General features: G+C 44.2%; 1 protein-coding gene and 1 pseudogene across 11 annotated transcripts in view; one reads left to right on the forward strand and one right to left on the reverse strand.

Annotated features, from left to right (window-relative positions):
- Positions 1-946: 946 nt before the first annotated feature.
- LOC111545413 lies at positions 947-2,335 on the reverse strand (annotated as a pseudogene). Its single transcript, XR_002732444.2, has one exon. The product of XR_002732444.2 is annotated as a developmentally-regulated GTP-binding protein 1 pseudogene (transcript).
- A 2,228-nt stretch (positions 2,336-4,563) lies between these two features.
- Positions 4,564-18,189, forward strand: part of BIRC6 (baculoviral IAP repeat containing 6) — a 254,915-nt gene continuing 241,289 nt past the window's right edge. For 7 of the 10 annotated variants that reach the window (XR_002732443.2, XM_023216386.2, XM_023216391.2 and 4 more), the window contains exon 1: positions 4,693-5,016. Coding sequence is in view for 9 of the 10 variants with exons in the window: in XM_023216386.2 (XP_023072154.1) it covers positions 4,698-5,016 (319 nt within the window). In the remaining variant the exon portion in view is untranslated. Of the gene's footprint in view, positions 5,017-18,189 lie in introns of all 10 variants that reach the window. The other 3 variants (XM_023216390.1, XM_023216392.1, XM_023216393.1) reach the window with 2 other exon arrangements.

Below are 18,189 nucleotides of genomic sequence, written 5' to 3' on the forward strand. Positions count from 1 at the left end.
AGACCAGCCTGACCAACATGGAGGAACCCTGTCTCTATTAAAAATACAAAATTCGCCAAGTGTGGTTGTGGGCGCTTGTAATCCCAGCTACTTGGGAGGCTGAGGCAAGAGAATCACTTGAACCCAGGAGGTGGAGGTTGCGGTGAGCTGAGATCCTGCCATTGCACTCCAGCCTGGGCAACAAGAATGAAACTCTGTCTCAAAAAAAAAAAAAAAAAAAAGTAGAGACAAACCAGTGAGTTTGTATTACTTTTTACTGCCTCATGACTAAAATTTTAAAGTGAAAAGCCCGCTAGACATTGTGCTGTGTGCCTGCAGTCCCAGCTATTCAGGAGGCTGATACTGGAGAATGGCTTGAGCTTAGGCATTCAAGTTCAACCTGAGCAACATAGTGAGACCTCATCTCTAAAGAAAAGAAGAAAAGCCATTAAGATCTGGTTGCATCAGTCTGCACGTTTATGTATGTGTACATGTATATATCTATGTTTGTATATTATATGTACATAATCTTTTCTACCTCTGATGGTATTACCAAACTAAAATACCAGAACTGGCTTAGGGATAAATGAGTACTCAAACAAAGTATTCATAAAATTCTCAGAAAAATAGAAAATGACTCAAATGGTTTTTTTTTTTTTTTTTTTTTTTGAGATGGAGTCTCGCAGTGTCTTCCAGGCTGGAGTGCAGTGGCCTGATCTCGGCTCACTGCAACCTCTGCCTCCTGGGTTTCAAGTGATTCTCCTGCCTCAGCCTCCCAAGTAGCTGGGATTACAGGTGTGTACCACTAGGCCCGGCTAATTTTTTGTGTTTTTTTTTTAGTAGAGACGGGGTTTCACCGTGTTAGCCAGGATGGTCTCGATCTCCTGACCTCGTGATCCGCCCACCTCAGCCTCCCAAAGTGCTGGGATTACAGGTGTGAGTCACCGAGCCCGGCCAAGTATTCCTATTTTTTTTTTTTTTTTTTTTCTGTATGTAGCTGACCAGCCTACCAGATCTTTTATGCAGTTCGACATACAAGGTGACACCAAGGTAAGACAAATGAAGTTCCAGTTTGGGTGCCTCCATCTCCCTCCCCTGGATCCTGATCCAGTGACTGCCAAAACCAGAAAGAACTGGGGTAGGGTGCTTGATCATGGGGAAGGCTGTTGTGGTTCGCCCGGCAGATGGAAAGGGGAAAAGTGTCACTTCTTCACAATTTGAATGACATCCTCGTCCTCCAAAGTATGGTCTTTACCCACTTTCTGAGGATTGTGTTTCACAGAGACCCCAGACCAGAGCATATTTAAATTCTTTGATAAGATTTTTATGAATCTTCATGCAGAAATCCTCCACTGTGGTCCTGGAGTATGGAAGCACCACTGGGGATGTGTAATCTGGTAATTGGCCTTTGGGTTTGGTGTAAATTCTCACTAGTTTCAGATAGTCCCAGATCTTTTCCAATAGGTCATCAAAATTCCAGCGGTGATGGGCAGAGATGGGTACACAGTGAGGCACCTTATAGATGATATCCAATTCCTCACTGGAGATTTGGTCAATCTTATTTAACACATAGATACAGGGGATATAAACTCTGTTTCCTTCCACCACATCAATGAGGTCATCAGCTGTAGCATCACTACGTAGAGTCACATCGGCATTATGAATCTTGTATTCGGCCAGAATGCTCTTCACAGTTTCAGCATCCAGCTCACTCTGGGGGCAAGTGGCTGTGAGATTAATGCCTCCCTTGTCTTTCTTCTTAAAGCCAATGTTGGGGGGTTTGCTGTTCAAGCAAATGCCAAAGCCTTCCAGCTCATTTTCAATTATCTTCTTATGTCACAAAGGTTTCAGGACATCCAGAACAATCAGAATCAAGTTACAGGTTTGGGCCACTGCAATGATTTGACCTCTACCTTTCCCATCCTTGGCACCTTTAATGATACCTGGGAGATCCAGGAGCTGGATCTTGGCACCTTTGTATCTGATGACACCAGGCACAGTGGTCAGAGTAGTGAATTCATAGGCTGCCACCTCAGAATATACCCCTGCCAGGTTACTAAGCAGTGTTGACTTCCCCACAGATGGAAAACCAACAAATTCAATTCGAGCATCACCTGTCTTGGCCACATCAAAACCTTCTCCTGGACCCCCACCACCACCACCCTTTGGAGTAATGAGTTCTCGACGAAGCTTAGCAAGACGAGCCTTAAGCAGCCCCAGGTGGTGTGCTGTGGCCTTGTTCTTTTGAGTCCGAGCCATCTCGGCTTCTATCTCTGCGATCTTAGCTAAGGTGCTGCTCATCGTGGCGAGTACCCTGTGGCCTCCACACTGTCTCCCTTCACACACCCGCTGCCAAACTGCCCAGTATTCCTATTTTTATGGCAATATAGTTATTTGTATTATTTCTTTTCTTTTTTTTTTTTTTTTTGAGACGGAGTCTGGCTCTGTTGCCCAGGCTGGAGTACAGTGGCCCGATCTCGGCTCACTGCAAGCTCCGCCTCCCAGGTTTACACCATTCTCCTGCCTCAGCCTCCCGAGTAGCTGGGACTACAGGCGCCTGCCATCTCGCCCGGCTAGTTTTTTGTATTTTTCAGTAGAGACGGGGTTTCACCGTGTTAGCCAGGATGGTCTCAAGCTCCTGACCTCGTGATCCACCCGTCTCGGCGTCCCAAAGTGCTGGGATTACAGGCTTGAGCCACCACGCCCGGCCTATTTGTATTATTTCTATAAAAATGTGTTCTCCTGTAACAAGACATAATTGGAGGCACTGGTTATATTAACCAGGTTTTGACTGGAATGTCATATTTTCAGATATGACCAGATGGTTTTAAGGAGCTATGATTGACTTTATGGAGCAAATAAAGTTTTCTTTTGAAAAACCAGCCTGAGGGTTCCCAGAAATACAGGTGAGTGGCTGGGCACGGTGGCTCACACCTGTAATCCCAGTACTTTGGGAGGCCGAGGCGGGTGGATCACGAGGCCAGGAGTTCAATACCAACCTGGTCAAGATGGTGAAACCCGTCTCTACTAAAAATACAAAAAAAAAAAAAAAAAAAAAAAGCGGGGCGTGGTGACAGGCACCTGTAATTCCAGCTATTCAGGAGGCTGAGGCACAGAATTGCTTGAACCCAAGAGGCGGACGTTGCGAGCCCAGATCACGCCACTGCACTCCAGCCTGGGCGACAGAGTGAGACTCCGTCTCAAAAAACAAACAAACAAACAAACAAACAAAACACTCCCACAGATGAGTAAAGAATGTCACTCTCTGGCGGCCCAGGAACTTCAGTATATTTTAGGGACCTCAAGAAGAGAGGAATACAGCCAAATCTCTTAAGTGTTTCAGATGCAGCCGGATGGCTAATAGTTTAAGATGTAGTTGAGGTAATCCATGAAGATTTCCTGAAGAAGTTCGCATGAAATGTGAGAGGGCAATTAACTCTTATAATTTTTATTGAGCACCTACTATATACTTGTCAGATGCTCTTCTACACATTTTACCAACGATTCTTAATCCTCACAACAGCTCTTTGATTAGGTTTTTAAGGAAAACTAGGTCTTTTCAAAATAACGTAATGATCACAAAACATATAGAACATACAGCTCTGCATCTTGACTATGGTGCGTAGATCTACATGTGATACAATGACATTGAACTATACACACATCACACAACTATCAAATCCCTCCTTTTGAGACTGTACTCAAATTATGTAATATGCAACCATTGGGGTAAACTGAAAGAGTAAATTGGATCTCTCTGTACTATCTTCAAGTAGTGTTTAGGTATTTTATAAAAATTATGTCCTACAGTTTGGGTTTGTCCAATGTTTTTCTCATAGATGGGGGTTATGGCTTTTGGAGAGAAAGACCACAGAGGTCTGTAGTGTATTTTCAACTGTGAATCTATTTCAAAATAAAAAGTTAAAAAAAAATTCTCCAAGGGGGGGATGATTAGCAAACTGACTAGTCCTTTCTAGCCCTCCAACACTCCCGCCCCACACGCACACAGACCCACTCCCTCATTAATTCCCGTAACTCGGGATGTTTCGAATGTGGATAGAGAAACTAAGCTTAACTATGCGCTTCCAGCACCTCGTATCTGGTACGTTTGTTCAACAGAAAGCCTTAAGAATGGGGAGGACACGCATGGTTAAAGGAAGGTCTGGGAAGGTCGTTCGGTTCCTTCCAATCCAAACGAGAGGCTTCTCAAAGACTGTTTATTCTCACACCAGGGCCGTGGCCGAGACCCAAAGGTCCGCTTCCGGCTACGGCCGAACAGCTATACCGCACGTACCGGGAACCGTCAGGGCGCAGCTGGAACTGCTGCAAAAGGCCTCCGGGCGTACCAGACAGGTCGCAAGGGCGGGGGTCCCCACCTAGCGGAAATGCACGGAGGCCAACCCCTCCCCCTTCTCCCGCGAGGAGCGGCGTGGACTCGTCAGCCGCCACTCCCCCGGCTCGCAGGAAGAAACTGGGACGTTGCGGACGCGGAGCTGGCCAGACCCGCGGCGCGTGGCACGCGCGAGCCCTCCCGCGCATGCTCCACCCGCCGGCCTCCAGCCCGCGCCCGGGGCCCCGCCTCTCTCCCTGCTTCTCCCCTTCTCCCGTCAGCCTCCCTCCGAGTTTGGCCCCTCCGGCCGGGCGATCGACGTTCCGCGTGCGTGCGGGCGCCTGACTTCACTTCCGGCTAACGCGCTCCGCTTGCCCCCTGGCCCCGGATGGTGACTGGCGGTGGTGCTGCACCTCCCGGGACTGTCACTGAGCCGCTTCCCAGTGTGATTGTGCTGAGCGCAGGCCGGAAGATGGCGGCTGCGGCGGCCTCGGGCCCCGGCTGCTCCTCGGCGGCGGGGTCGGGGGCGGCCGGGGTCTCGGAGTGGCTAGTGCTGCGGGACGGCTGCATGCACTGCGACGCCGACGGGCTGCACAGCCTGTCCTACCACCCTGCGCTCAACGCCATCCTGGCCGTCACTAGCCGCGGGACCATCAAAGTCATCGACGGCACCTCGGGGGCCACACTGCAGGCCTCGGCGCTCAGTGGTGAGTGTGTCGCACGCCGGGCGGGCGCGAAGCCGGGGAAAGAAGCCGCCCAGCCCGGGGGCTCGGCCTCGCGACTTGGGGAAGCGAGGTGGCGGGAGGGCAGGGCTGGGGGTTCGGGCCCGGCCGTGAAGGGAGGCCCGGAAGCTGATGGAGGGGGACCTTAAGACTTGGCTTTTTCAGCGGCTGCAGCTGGGAGGAAAGACGGGCGAGTCAGGGAGTGGTGGAAGGGGAGTTGCCTTTCGGGCCTGGAGCGTCCGGTCTGGCTTGGTCCTCTGCGAGAGGTGAGGAGGCCTCGGAGCTTGGCACCGGAGGAAACCAGGCCCGGGTAGGCCCTGGAGAGGCTGTCGGTCCTGCTCCCGGTTAGATGAGAGCGCAAGGCTGGAAGGGTTGACCCCGGTCGAGAGGCTGGTGGCCGGAGGCGGGGGGCGGGGAGCGTCCGAGCCGGCATCTAAGCCCTCACTTGTGGGAGAGGAGCCGGCAATCTACTGTTCTCAGGTCCCGCGGGTGCGGGGACAGACCGCGGGCTGTGCGCCCGGGGTGGGGGTGGGGGTGGGGGTGGGGGTGGGGTGGGCCGGGGTGGGGGTGGGGAGGGAAGTAGGCGGGCCAGCTGCCTGAACTGCTTGGTCGACGACTGTAGGACTCTGCGGACGCCAAAGACTACTAGACCTGGTCCCCTTGCTCGGGGCTTCCAACTTCTACGCCCCAGTGACGAGAAAGTCAGTACCTGTGGTGTATGAAATAGATTCTTTAGGGTTTGTAACTTCAGGCCGTCTCTACTTGTTTTCCTACAGCGACCCGAAAATTGGGATTTGAAGGTGTGTCTGAGTCTCACCATTGGAAGAGAGCACTTCTGGGTGGCGTAAACCTTGGTCCAGGGACGGGACTTTTAGATGCGTGAGGTGTATGCTCAGTGGACGGACTGGAGTGGTTTTGGAATGGCCCTGGCTGAGTTACATTTGGCGGAGATGACATTTCATTTGTGGTTAAATGATGGGTGGCTTAATTTGGATGTTGTAGGTTAAAATTGAAAAGTTAGTCTATGAGTGAATTGTACTCCTGCATAGAGATATAATGTATACAACTGTCTGCATTTAGCCAAGTGGAAGTAGTTACGTGGTCAACCAATTCACTTGTATTTTAACGTAGACAACGAGGAAAAGTTTACTGTGTGGATAATAAGTCATTTGTAAGAGTAAATGGCAATTTAGGGATGCAAACGTGAAATTAGACATGTTAATTATTGTCGATGTTAGAGTTGTGAAAGAATTGGATTATGTATAGTTTTAGGATATAAACCTGGAATATAGCTAAGAGAAAGTTTTGGGAGGTAGGTTTGTAATTTTTTCTTTTCTTGGCTTAGTAAATGATAGGGGTGGCCCAGATGTAGCAGTGAACAGTTACTGCAACTTAGACATAATGGCTTGTCACTGTGTGTAAGAGGGAGATGCTCATTAGTAATTGGATATCTTTCCTTTTCAAAGTCATTTAAAATATTTCAAGTATGAAAAGGTATGAAGAGTAATTACAGTGAACACCATGCATCCCCAACTCAGCTTAAGAAATAAAACTTTACAAATAGGATTAAAATCTCAGCTGAATCACTCCTGGACTGCATTTCTCCAACCCTCCCTCTTCATAAACGTTATCTGTAATTTGATTTTATCCTTTTCATACATGTCTACACTTTTTAGTATATGTTTCTATCTTGAAGATGTAGTATTTTTGTGATTTTTAACTTGGAATCAGTGGTATCATATGTACTAGGATTTCTAAAGAAAGTCATTAACAAAAGTATTCAAGGGTTTTGGATAGATAGAGGAATTTTGTGGGGTGCTTTTTATGTCTGGAGGCCATGTTTGAGAATAATAATGTGTGTCAGGGTTTGTTGATTGGGGAAATTGGACATATATTTATGTGCCTGTACATGGAAGGGAAGACAATATTCACTTTAGTGGTAGATTACTAAAGAGGAGGGTTTTAGGTGTATAACATGAAGGTATAGGTAGATAGGTAAAACATAGCATTGATTTGGGATAACAGGTTTTGTTGGGGCATTTGTTAATTAGAAGAGTTTGGGATTGGATAACATTGCAGGTCCCCATGCATGAAGATTGAGTATATGAATTAAAATATGTAGAAGGGTTTATAGTGAATGGAATGAAGGATTACAGAAAAAATTTGAACGCTAACAATGGATGTATTCTGAAACATTTTCGTATATGAGAAATGAAATTTATTATTATTTGTAAAATTTATTTATGTTTGTAGAGATGGGGTTTTGCTGTGTTGCCCAGGCTGGTCTTGAACTTCTGGCCTCAAATGATCCTCCCACCTCAGTCTCCCAAAGTGCTGGGGTTGCAGGCATGAGCTGTCTCACCTGGCCTGAAGTTTATTATTATTAATAATTATCAGAGGTTGTATAGGGTCCTGTTTGCCCCAGTTCAGATGATCGAGGAGGGAATGCTGCATTTTATGCTTTACTTGGAATCTGCAGGTATTTAGTAAGTTTGCTTTTAATGATTAATAGAGGGTGACAGCCCTATAAATAGAGAGAAGATGCCAGTAGTGATCATGGTCCTAACATAATCCCTCTTTCTCGTTTATGGGCAATGGGCCACTTTCTTTTCTACCACAGAGGAAAGGCATCTGTGTCTGAGGGGATAAAGCCTGGGGATAACCATATAGAGTTTTACTAGGTAATAGAGTAATATGTCTTATGGATGCCTGGGGTTCAGTTTATAGGGTTATGGGTTGCTTGTAGATTTGAAGTTGAAGGATGGAAACAGGACTTGTATGTATATGTATTGGGTGGCAAAGACAGTGAATTTTTAACTATGGCTACTAGTATATGTCTTTATATTATCTGTGTCTGATATAAAATGTTTATAAATAAACTTTAACTGGATTAAGAGCTATCAGTATATACACAGGTTGGGTAAGTATTTGCTCCCTGTCAGTATTTAGGAGTGAAGATGTTTGAGGCTCTGAGCTGCACGATCTGGCCTTTACTAGTCTCTCTAGTCTTGTCTCCTTATTTATAAGTTTTGTGAAATAGTCCATTTAATTCTCTTTCCTAACTGCAGTAGTTTTGTTCTTTCTTGGAATGCACCAATTCACTCCAGTCATTTAGCTGAGTCTTAGTCATTTTCAAGATCTAGAGCATGTCTTAACTTCCTGATCCCTTTAGCCAGAAATGACTGAAGCCCTAAGCACATACTGTCCTATTAGTGTCCATTTTAGTAATCTGGCAGCTTACTCTTCTGTGGTATTTTTTCAGCCATCTTGAACTATTTAAATTTAAATTCCATTTTATTTAGCTTTTTGTAAATATGTGAGGTCTGTCGCATATTTCAAGGTCCTTGTGGGGAGGTACTTTGTTTATATATCCCCCCCCACCAGGACCCAGGATCCCTAGTGTACAGTGTATGTGTATGTGTGTGTGTGTGTGTTTGTTTATATATATATATATATATATGTATATATGTATTTATCTCACTCTGTGGCTCAGGCTGGAGTGCAGCAGTGTGATCTTGGCTCACTGTAACCTCTGCCTCCTGGGCTCAGGCGATCCTCCTGCCTCACCCGCCCCAATAGCTGGGATTACAGGTGCACACCACCCCTCCTGGCTAATTTTTTTTTTTTTTTTTTTTTAGTAGAGACAGGGGTTTCACCATCTTGGCCAGGCTGGTCTCGAACTTCTGACCTCAAGTGATCTGCCCACCTTGGCCTCCCAAAGTGTTGCGATTACGGGCGTGAGCCACCGCGCCCAGCCCGAATGTACAATATAAACTTGAGTATTTTTGATTTGATGCATATATAACAATGAGTATATTAGTACTTCCTTATATACGAATTGCTAAATAAACACATTCCTTGACTTTTTTTGTTTAAATTACTTTCTTTTTTAGAGCAGTTTTAGGTTCTCAACAAAATTAAGTAGAAAGTACAGACAGTTCCCTATACCCTCTATCTCCATGCTCACACAGCCTCCCACCCGTCAGTATTCTGCACCAGAGTGGTATGTTACCATTCGTGAACTTAGCACTAACAGTCATCATCTCCCAAAGTCCATAGTTTACATTAGGGCTTACTCTTGGTGTTGTACAGTCTGTGGGTTTAGACAATGTATAGTGACATGTATCCACCATTGTACTATCATAAAGAATAGTTTCACTGCCCTAAAAATCCCCTGCTGTGCCTATTCATCCTTCCCTTCCTTTTCCCCCCAACTGCTCCCTCCCCTCTCCCTGTTGGCAACCACTGATCTTTTTACTGTCTTCATAGTTTTGCCTTATTCCGAATGTCATAGTTGTATTTATACCGTTTGTAGACTTTTCAAATTGCCTTCTTTATTTATATGCATTTACAGTTCTTCCATGTCTTTTCATGGCTTCGTAGCTCATTCCTTTTTAGTGCTAAATAATATTCCATTGTCTGGATGTAGCACAGTTTATCCATTCACACACCGAAGGACATCCTGCTGGCTTCCATGTTTTGGCAACTATGAATAAACCTGCTGTAAAAATTTGTGTGCAGGTTTTTGTGTAGACATAAGTTTTCAGATTATTTGGGTAAATACTAAGGAGCTCAATTGCTGGGTCGCATGTGAGAGTATGTTTACTTTTGTAAGAAATTGACAGACTCTTAGTGACTGTGTATCATTTTGTATTCCCATCAGCAATGAATGTTTCACTTCCTCACCAGCATTTGGGGGGTTTATATTTTGGCCATTATAGTAGTTGTGTAGTGGTGTCTCCTTTTTAAAAATTGTAATTTCCGAATGACATGATGTCGAGCATCTTTTCATATGCTCATTTGTCTCTTTTTATATATTTGCTGACTTTGTTTTTTTTTTTTTTTTGAGACGGAGTCTCTCTCTGTCGCCCAGGCTGGAGTAGGGTGGCGTACTCCACCTGGAGTATCTCCACTTACTGCAAGCTCTGCCTCCTGGGTTCACACCATTCTCTTGCCTCAGCCCCCCGACTAGCTGGGACTACAGGCACCTGCACCACGCCTGGCTAATTTTTTTTTTGTATTTTTAGTAGAGACAGGTTTTACCATATTAGCCAGGATGGTCTCGATCTCATGACCTTGTGATCCACCCGCTTCAGCCTCCCAAAGTGCTGGGATTACAGGTGTGAGCCACCACGTCTGTCCTGACTTTGGATTATTAAAAATAAAAAAGCTACACACCACTTGACCATACTATTCGTATTACTAGATATATCCTTTACCCTAGCTGTTGTTTGTTCATGAAATTTAGCATAATAGTTAGACAGGAGCTTGGTTCTGGACACAGATAGCTTGGGTTAAGATCCCAGTGTCTTAAAAAATTAAAAAAAAAAAATTCATCCCATTACACAGAATTATTTTAACCTTGACTAAATTATTTAGTATTTCTGTTCCAGTTTCCTTATTTGCAAAATGGGGAGGATAATTGTACTCATTGTGAGGATTAAGTGTTAATGCATGTAAAATGTTTGCAGCAGTGTACTTACCAGACAAGTGCCCCAAAAATGTTTGTCTTATCTACTTTAATTCCCTGTAAATAATCTTGCTTTTGGCCTGGTGCTCTGGCTCATGCCTGGGGTCCCAGCACCTTGGGAGGCTGAGGCAGGAGGATTGCTTGAGCCCAGTAGTTGAGAGACCTTGTCTCTAGAAAAAAGTAAAAAAATTAGCTGGGTATGGGGGTGCACACCTGTAGTCCCAGATACTAGGGAGGCTGAGGTGGGAGGATTGCTTGAACCTGGGAGGTTGAGGCTTTAGTGAGCTGTGATTGTGCCACTGCATTCCAGCCTGGGCAACAGAGCAAGACTCTGTCTCAAACAAACAGAAAACAACAAAACCTTGCTTTTTTTTTTTTTTTTCTTTTTTACTTAAAGCTTTTCTATATTCAGTTTTTGAACTTAAACTGAACTTTGAACTTCCTAAGTTTTTTTTCTGATTTACCACTTTCCACCATCCTGCAGAACCCATCCAGATTTTGCTTTTATGTAAGAGTAAGATATTGTTAAAGTGTTCTCTTACTTAAGTACTGGGGGTGATGGTTTCTCTTACTTCCTGAAATAATGCCTCTCCCCAGTGTAGTACATTTTATACTGTTTGTCTTTTTTATGAGCTTTTTTGAGATTATGTAGAGAGAGCATGCGCTTTATGTTAGGTAGTCCTGAATTTTGAATTTTAGTTCATTTATGAACTCACTACTTAAACCTCCTGAACCTCAGCTTCCTCATCTGTAAATTAAGATTAATGTTTAATAGAATGGTGGGGAAGATTAAGTGGTCAAACACGTTAAAAGTGCCAACAGTGCATGACAAATGTAAAATAGGGGGTGCTCAGCGAATGCTAATTCCCTTGAGTCTCTTGACTGCTTGGTCAATATTGCCACACTCCTTGTGATTACTTTAAAAAAAGTTCACTAAATGTTTACACATAGAGGATAGGCAGATAACATTCAAATGTAGGTGGAAATATGAATATTTGTAACAAATATACAGTAATCTATATTTGGATAAATATCTTTTAGTGTATTGGTGTGGCTAAATGTCAGAATGAAGTTAAGATAGTTGTGTTACTAGTTCTGTGTGCACATAGATTTGTTTATGTAGTATATGTACATAAGTAAGTGAAGGTATATGTGTGTGGGTATTAATCAATGGATATTGATGGCAGTATATGTGTAGGAGAAAGTCATGTCTCTTCAGTTTCCGAAGTGAATTCCAGATTTGTGTTGCAGTGAAAAAGAAAGAAAAACCTGCTCAGTGTTTTTATTTTATTTTAATTTATTTATTGAGATGGAGTCTTGTTCTGTTGCCCAGGCTGGTTGGAGTGCAGTGGCGCAGTCTCGGCTCACTGCAACCTCCGCCTCCCAAGTCCAAACGATTCTCCTGCCTCAGCCTCCTGAGTAGCTGGGATTACAAGTGTGCGCCACCATGCCCGGCTAATTTTTTTTGTATTTTTAGTAGAGATGGGGCTTCACCATGTTGGTCAGGCTGGTCTCGAACTCCTGACTTTGTGACCTGCCCGCCCTGGCCTCCCAAAGTGCTGGGATTGCAGGCGTGAGCCACCGCAGCCAGCCCTGCTCGGTGTTCTTAGAGAAACACTCCAGTTTTACATTTCTTTGTATCTTTTTTCTTTTCCTGTATAGATATTGACTTTTTTTTTTTTTTCCCACTAGGTTGTTAGAGTCAGTCCCTCAGTAATATAGATAATGACTTCGATTTGAGAAATTTGTATAGTGGTCATAAATAAAAGGAAGATGTTTGTACTTTACTGTAGCTTCAGTGAGGTTTAGATTGGGTGTTTTTTTTTTTCCTTTCCTGATGTAAGAGCTTCTTGATTAAACTTCAGGCCCAGAGCTGCCTGCTCTGAGAAGTCATGGTGCCTGTGTAGTCCTCAAGAAATAAATTTTTTTGGCTAAAATGTGCAGTCTCCCAGTGATAGAAACTGTAAATGATTCAAACCAGTTCTAATTCCTGGCTAACTTTGGTACATGCAGCATTCCTATTCTCAACTATTCTTTGAGAGATAAACGTGATATAGAATTGGGATCTCAATAGCCCTAGAAGATAATTGTCTTATGAAAGCATCTGAGTTCTTTATAAAAACTTAATTTAGCATAATCTCTTTTTGGGCTATGAATATGTACTTTGGCTCTGTTTCTGTTGACTGACTTTAGTGATATTAAGAAAGAATAGAATATTGGCTCTGGAGCCAGACCATTTAAGTTCCAGGTGTGACCTTATGGAAACTGCTTAACCTCTCTCTGTGCTTCATAATTAGTACTTAACTCACTGGGTTATTGTAAAGATTAAATAAACTGATACATACAGAATATTGCTTGACTCACCATAAGCAGTCAATAAATGTTACTTTTTTTTTTTTTTTGAGACGAAGTCTTGCCCTGTCGCCCGAGCTGGAGTGCAATGGCGTGATCTCAGCTCACTGCAACCTCTGCCTCCCGAGTTCAAGCAATTCTCCTGCCTCAGCCTCCCGAGTAGTTGGGATTACAGGTGCACGCCTCCATGCCCAGCTAATTTTTTGTATTTTTAGTAGAGACAGGGTTTCACCATGTTGGCCAGGCTGGTCTTGAACTCCTGACCTTGTAATCTACCCGCCTCGGCCTCCCAAAGTGCTGGGATTACAGGCGTGAGCCACTGTGCCCGGCGCTACTTTTTGTTTTGGTGTCTTAAATTATATAGTTCAGTTCAACAAGTGTTTGTCTGCCTTATGTAGATAACAAGGTGAATTTGAACCACCTTGGCCATGGTTCCCGTAAGTACAAGAACTCCTAGTTTAAGGTAAAAAATTAGGGCCCTCTTATGATTGGAGCTTGGTTGCAGTATTAGTTAGTTGAGAAAATATTGTAAAAAGCAACTGCTTTTAAGCAGTTTTATTTTGTTTATTTTTATTTTTATTTTAATTTAATTTACTTTTTTTTGGGGGGGATGGAGTCTTGGTCTGTTGCCCAGGCTGGAGTGCAGTGATGTGATCTTGGCTCACTGCAACCTCTGCCTCCTGGGTTCAAGCGATTCTCCTGCCTCAGCCTCCCAAGTAGCTGGGATTACAGGCGCATGCCACCATGCCAGGGTAATTTTTGTATTTTTACTAGAGACAGGGTCAGGCTGGTTTTGGACTCCTCACCACAGGTGATCTGCCTGCCTCGGTCTCCCAAAATGCTGGGATTATAGACATGAGCCACCATGCCCGGCCAGCAATTTTAATTATTAGACCTCTTTTACCTGTGTATTTGAGAAAGAATACAACATGAATGTTTTGGGCTTTCTTTCCGCCCTGGCTTACTTTAAGATTTTTGGGAGAGGAAACAAGTTAGTTAATGCTTTTCCATTTGCCCTCCACGTTCAAAAATTTTGTTGCTATTTTCTCTTCACTTGTTCTTTTTGTCTTTTTGGGTTTGTTTAATACCTTCTTTATTCCTTTACTGTCTTTTCAGTGGGATCTTGGGAGGGAGCAGAGGTAAATATGGATGTATTATGTTATTTTTATTTTTATTTTATTTTATTTTTTTGTTTCGACACGGAGTCTTGCTCTGTTGCCCAGGCTGGAGTGCAGTGGTGCGATCTTGGCTCACTGCAAGCTCCGCCTCCCGGGTTCATGCCATTCTCCTGCCTCAGGCTCCCGAGTAGCTGGGACTACAGGCGCCCGCCACCATGCCTGGCTAATGTTTTTGTATTTTTAGTAGAGACGGGGTTTCACCGTATTAGCCAGGATGGTCTGGATCTCCTGACCTCGTGATCCATCTCCCTTGGCCTCCCAAAGTACTGGGATTACAGATGTGAGCCACTGCGCCTGGTGTATTATGTTATTTTTAAACTGGAAATCTGTAATTGTAACTATGCTTAAATTGTTAAACATTTAGTACTCTGTCCTTAGGAATGTTGGCTATAACTATATATAGAACTTAAAAAACAATATATTTCTGTAATGTAGTATGTAAGAACAGCGGGGACGCAAGCAGGAGGTACCTCTCTGATATGTGTGTTGTACGCTGATGGCTTCATGAAAAGGGTGCCTTTGGCAAGATACTTCTCTGAGATACCAACTTTAAAATGGGCAAATGGCCTGTAATCCCAGCACTTTGGGAGGCTTAGGTGGGAGGATTGTCTGAGGCCAGGAGTTCGAGACCAGCCTGGGCAACATAGTGAGACCCCCATCTCTACAAAAAAATAAAAAATTACCTGGGTGTGATGGTGCATGCCTGTACGCCCAACGACTTGGGAGGCTGAAGCAGGAGTATCACATGAGTCCAGCACTTCAGGCAGCAGTGAGCTATGATTGTTCCACTGCACTCTAGCCTGGGGGAGAAAGGCGCTTTTAATACCCAAGCTGTTTCATCATCTGATAAGATATAGAAATTTTTGCAAACTGTAGAACTGCAGCACTTCAAATGTAAGGGATACAAAAAAGTTAAGATTAACTTGGGTGTAGAAGAGAAGATAATATAGAGATACAAATTGCAAAAAGAAGGAAGTACAGAGAGGAGATAATAGAGATACAAATAAAAATAATACGGTAATTGCTTTTTAAAACAGTCTGTGGCCTGGCGTGGTGGCTCATGCCTGTAATCCCAGCACTTTGGGAGGACAAGCCAGTTGCGTCACCTGAGGTAAGGAGTTCGAGACCAGCCTGACCAACATGATGAAACCCCGTCTCTACTAAAAATACAAAATTGGCTGGGTGTGATGGTGCATGCCTGTAATCCCAGCTATTCGGGAGGCTGAGGCAGGAGAATCACTTGAACCCGGGAGGCAGAGGTTGCCGTGAGCCGAGATCGCACCACTACACTCCAGCCTGGGCAAGAACAGTGAAACTCCATCTCAAAAAAAAAAAAAAACAAAAAAACCCAAAACAACAAAACAGTCTGTGGCTGGGACAGTGCTGTTAAAAAAAGTAATTATTAGGCTGGGCGTGATGGCTCTCGCCTGTAATCCCAGCACTTGGGGGGCCAGGGCAGGCAGATCAGTTGAGGTCAGGAGTTTGAGACCAGCCTTGTCAACATGATGAAACTCCGTCTCTACTAAAAATACAAAAATTAGCCGGGTGTGGTGGTGTGCACTTGTAATTCCAGCTACTCGGGAGGATGAGGCAGGAGAATCGCTGGAACCTGGGAGTTGGAGGTTGTAGTCAGTCGAGATCACAGCACTGCACTCCAGTCTGGGCGAGAAGAATGAGACTCTGTCTTCCCACTGCCCTCCCTTCCCCCCAAAAAGTAATTATCATCAAGTTTGAGTATGTTAAATCAGGGATGTGTCTTAGAGGAGGTAAATACTATGCTTACTCTTTAGAGAAAATGAATTTTTGAGTGGGAAAGATGGGAATGTCTTCTTCAAGATTTATTGCGGGCACCAGGAATTTAAATCTAAATTTGTTTATGTACTTTTACTTTGATTTATGAAGTAGGAGAGACAGGAAGACTGGGAGATGGCACAAGGCAGTGGTTCTCAACCTTTGTTGTTCATTTAGGATCATCAGGGGAGCTTTTAAGAAAATAACTTGCTTGGGCCCCAGTATTCTGACTTAAGTGGCCTGGAGTGCAGCCCAGGCATACTGTTTTTTTTTTTTCTTCTTCTTCTTCTTCGAACTATGCCAGCTGGTTCTAATGTGCAGTTAGGTTTAGAAGTTCAAACTCCCTGGCCAGGCATGATGGCTCACTCATGCCTATAATCCCAGCACTTTGGGGAGGCCAAGGTAGATGGATCTCAAGGTCGGGAGTTCGAGACCAGCCTAGCCAGCATGGTGAACCCCCCCCCGCCCCATCTTTACTAAAAATACAAAAAATTAGCCAGGTGTGGTGGTGCGCCCCTGTAATCCCAGCTACTCAGGAGGCTGAGGCAGAAGAATCGCTGGAACCCAGGCGGCAGAGGTTGTAGTGAGCGGAGATCACACCATTGCACTCCAGCCTGGGTAACATAGCGAGAGACTGTCCCCCACACCAAAAAATGAAAATAAAAATAAAAATAAAAAAATAAAAAAACAGGAGTTCAAACTCCCTAGACTTTAGAGAAGTTTATTTGGTGTGTTTGGGATAAATGAGAGCTTCCTCTTCCCCCACCCCCTTTTTAAATGGAGTCTCACTCTGTCTCCCAGGCTGGAGTGCAGTGGTGTGATCTCGGCTCACTTCAACCTCTGCCTCCTGGGTTCAAGTGATTCTCCTTCATCAGCCTGCCTAGCATCTGGGATTACAGGTGTGTACCACCATGCCTAGCTAATTTTAGTACTTTTAATAGACACAAGGTTTCACCATGTTGGCCAGGCTGGTCTGGAACATCTGACCTCAAGTGACCTGCCCTCCTTGGCCCCCCCAAAGTGCTGGGATTACAGGCATGAGCCACCATGTCATTATGGCATTAATTACCTCTTGACATACTATAGTAAGTAATGCCATAAGGTAAATTAGAGCTGATATAAGGATGGTGATATATTACATTTGTGCTTTTAGGTGGTCTTGGGAAGGCCTCTTTGAAGTGGTGTCTGAGTAAAGATCTGCATGATGCAAGATAGCATCAGTGCGGATATCCAGGGGACATTTCTGTTTGTCTGTTATATAATAGACAAAAACAGCTAGATAGATTTTCATATTTGGATGGAATTCGAGTTGGGCTAACTTAAAATGTAGGCTCTGTGAGGAGTGATGAAGATGTCTGTGACTACCATTCAGGAGATATCTGGCATCTATGTTAAAACAGAAAACAGTAATTTCAAATATGAGCTCTAAATAGAAATTCACAAGGGCACATGTTCCAAACTGTAGGATTATTATACTGATTAGTAGCTGAGTTGCTTCTCACATTGGCACCTTTGTGCAGCAGTAGCAATTGATTTTTGTTTTTTTGTTTTTTTTTTGAGATGGAGTCCTGGCTCTGTCACTCAGGCTGGCGTGCAATAGTGTGATCTTGGCTCGCTACAGTCTCCATCTCCCGGGTTCAAGCAATTCTTCTGCTTCAGCCTCCCGAGTAGCTGGGACTACGGGCACCTGCTACCACGCTCGGCTAATTTTTGTGTTTTTAGTAGAGACCGGGTTTCACCTTATTGGCCAGGCTGGTCTCGAACTCCTGACCTCAAGTGATCCGCCCACCTCAGCTTCCCAAAGTGCTGGGATTACAGGCATGAGCCACCTCGTCGGGCGCCATTGATTTACAGATGGTTAAGGGTTCTGTTGCGCAACATCCGTTGGGAAGTTAGTCTTCAAATTTTACTTAACTATAGCCAGTTTAGCCAGATTGCACACCTGTAGTCCTAGCTACTTGGGAGACTGAGGTGAGAAGATTGCTTGAGACCAGGAGTTCGAGATTAGCCTGGGCAACATAGTGAGACCCTCTCTCTTAAAAAAAAAATATATATATATATAGATAGATAGATAGATAGATAGATAGATAGATAGATGTAGAGAGAGTGTGTGCGTGCATGCACATGCTCCAGGTCAGCATCCTAAAGGAATAATATAACTTATGTGTCCCAAGACGTTGAGAGATTTAACTATGATAAATCGAACAATGTATATGAAAAAACCCCACAGCAAGTATCTTACAGGGAGTAGTAGGTCTTTAGAGATTGAGCCTTATCCATGATAAATTTTTTGTGGTGATTATGTTTTCAAAACAAATGATATCAGATACTAAAGATTATAGCAAAATAAGAGTGGTCTGATGACAC

This window comes from Piliocolobus tephrosceles, chromosome 15 (assembly GCF_002776525.5).
Source record: "Piliocolobus tephrosceles isolate RC106 chromosome 15, ASM277652v3, whole genome shotgun sequence".
In the NCBI taxonomy this organism is placed as follows: domain Eukaryota; kingdom Metazoa; phylum Chordata; class Mammalia; order Primates; family Cercopithecidae; genus Piliocolobus; species Piliocolobus tephrosceles.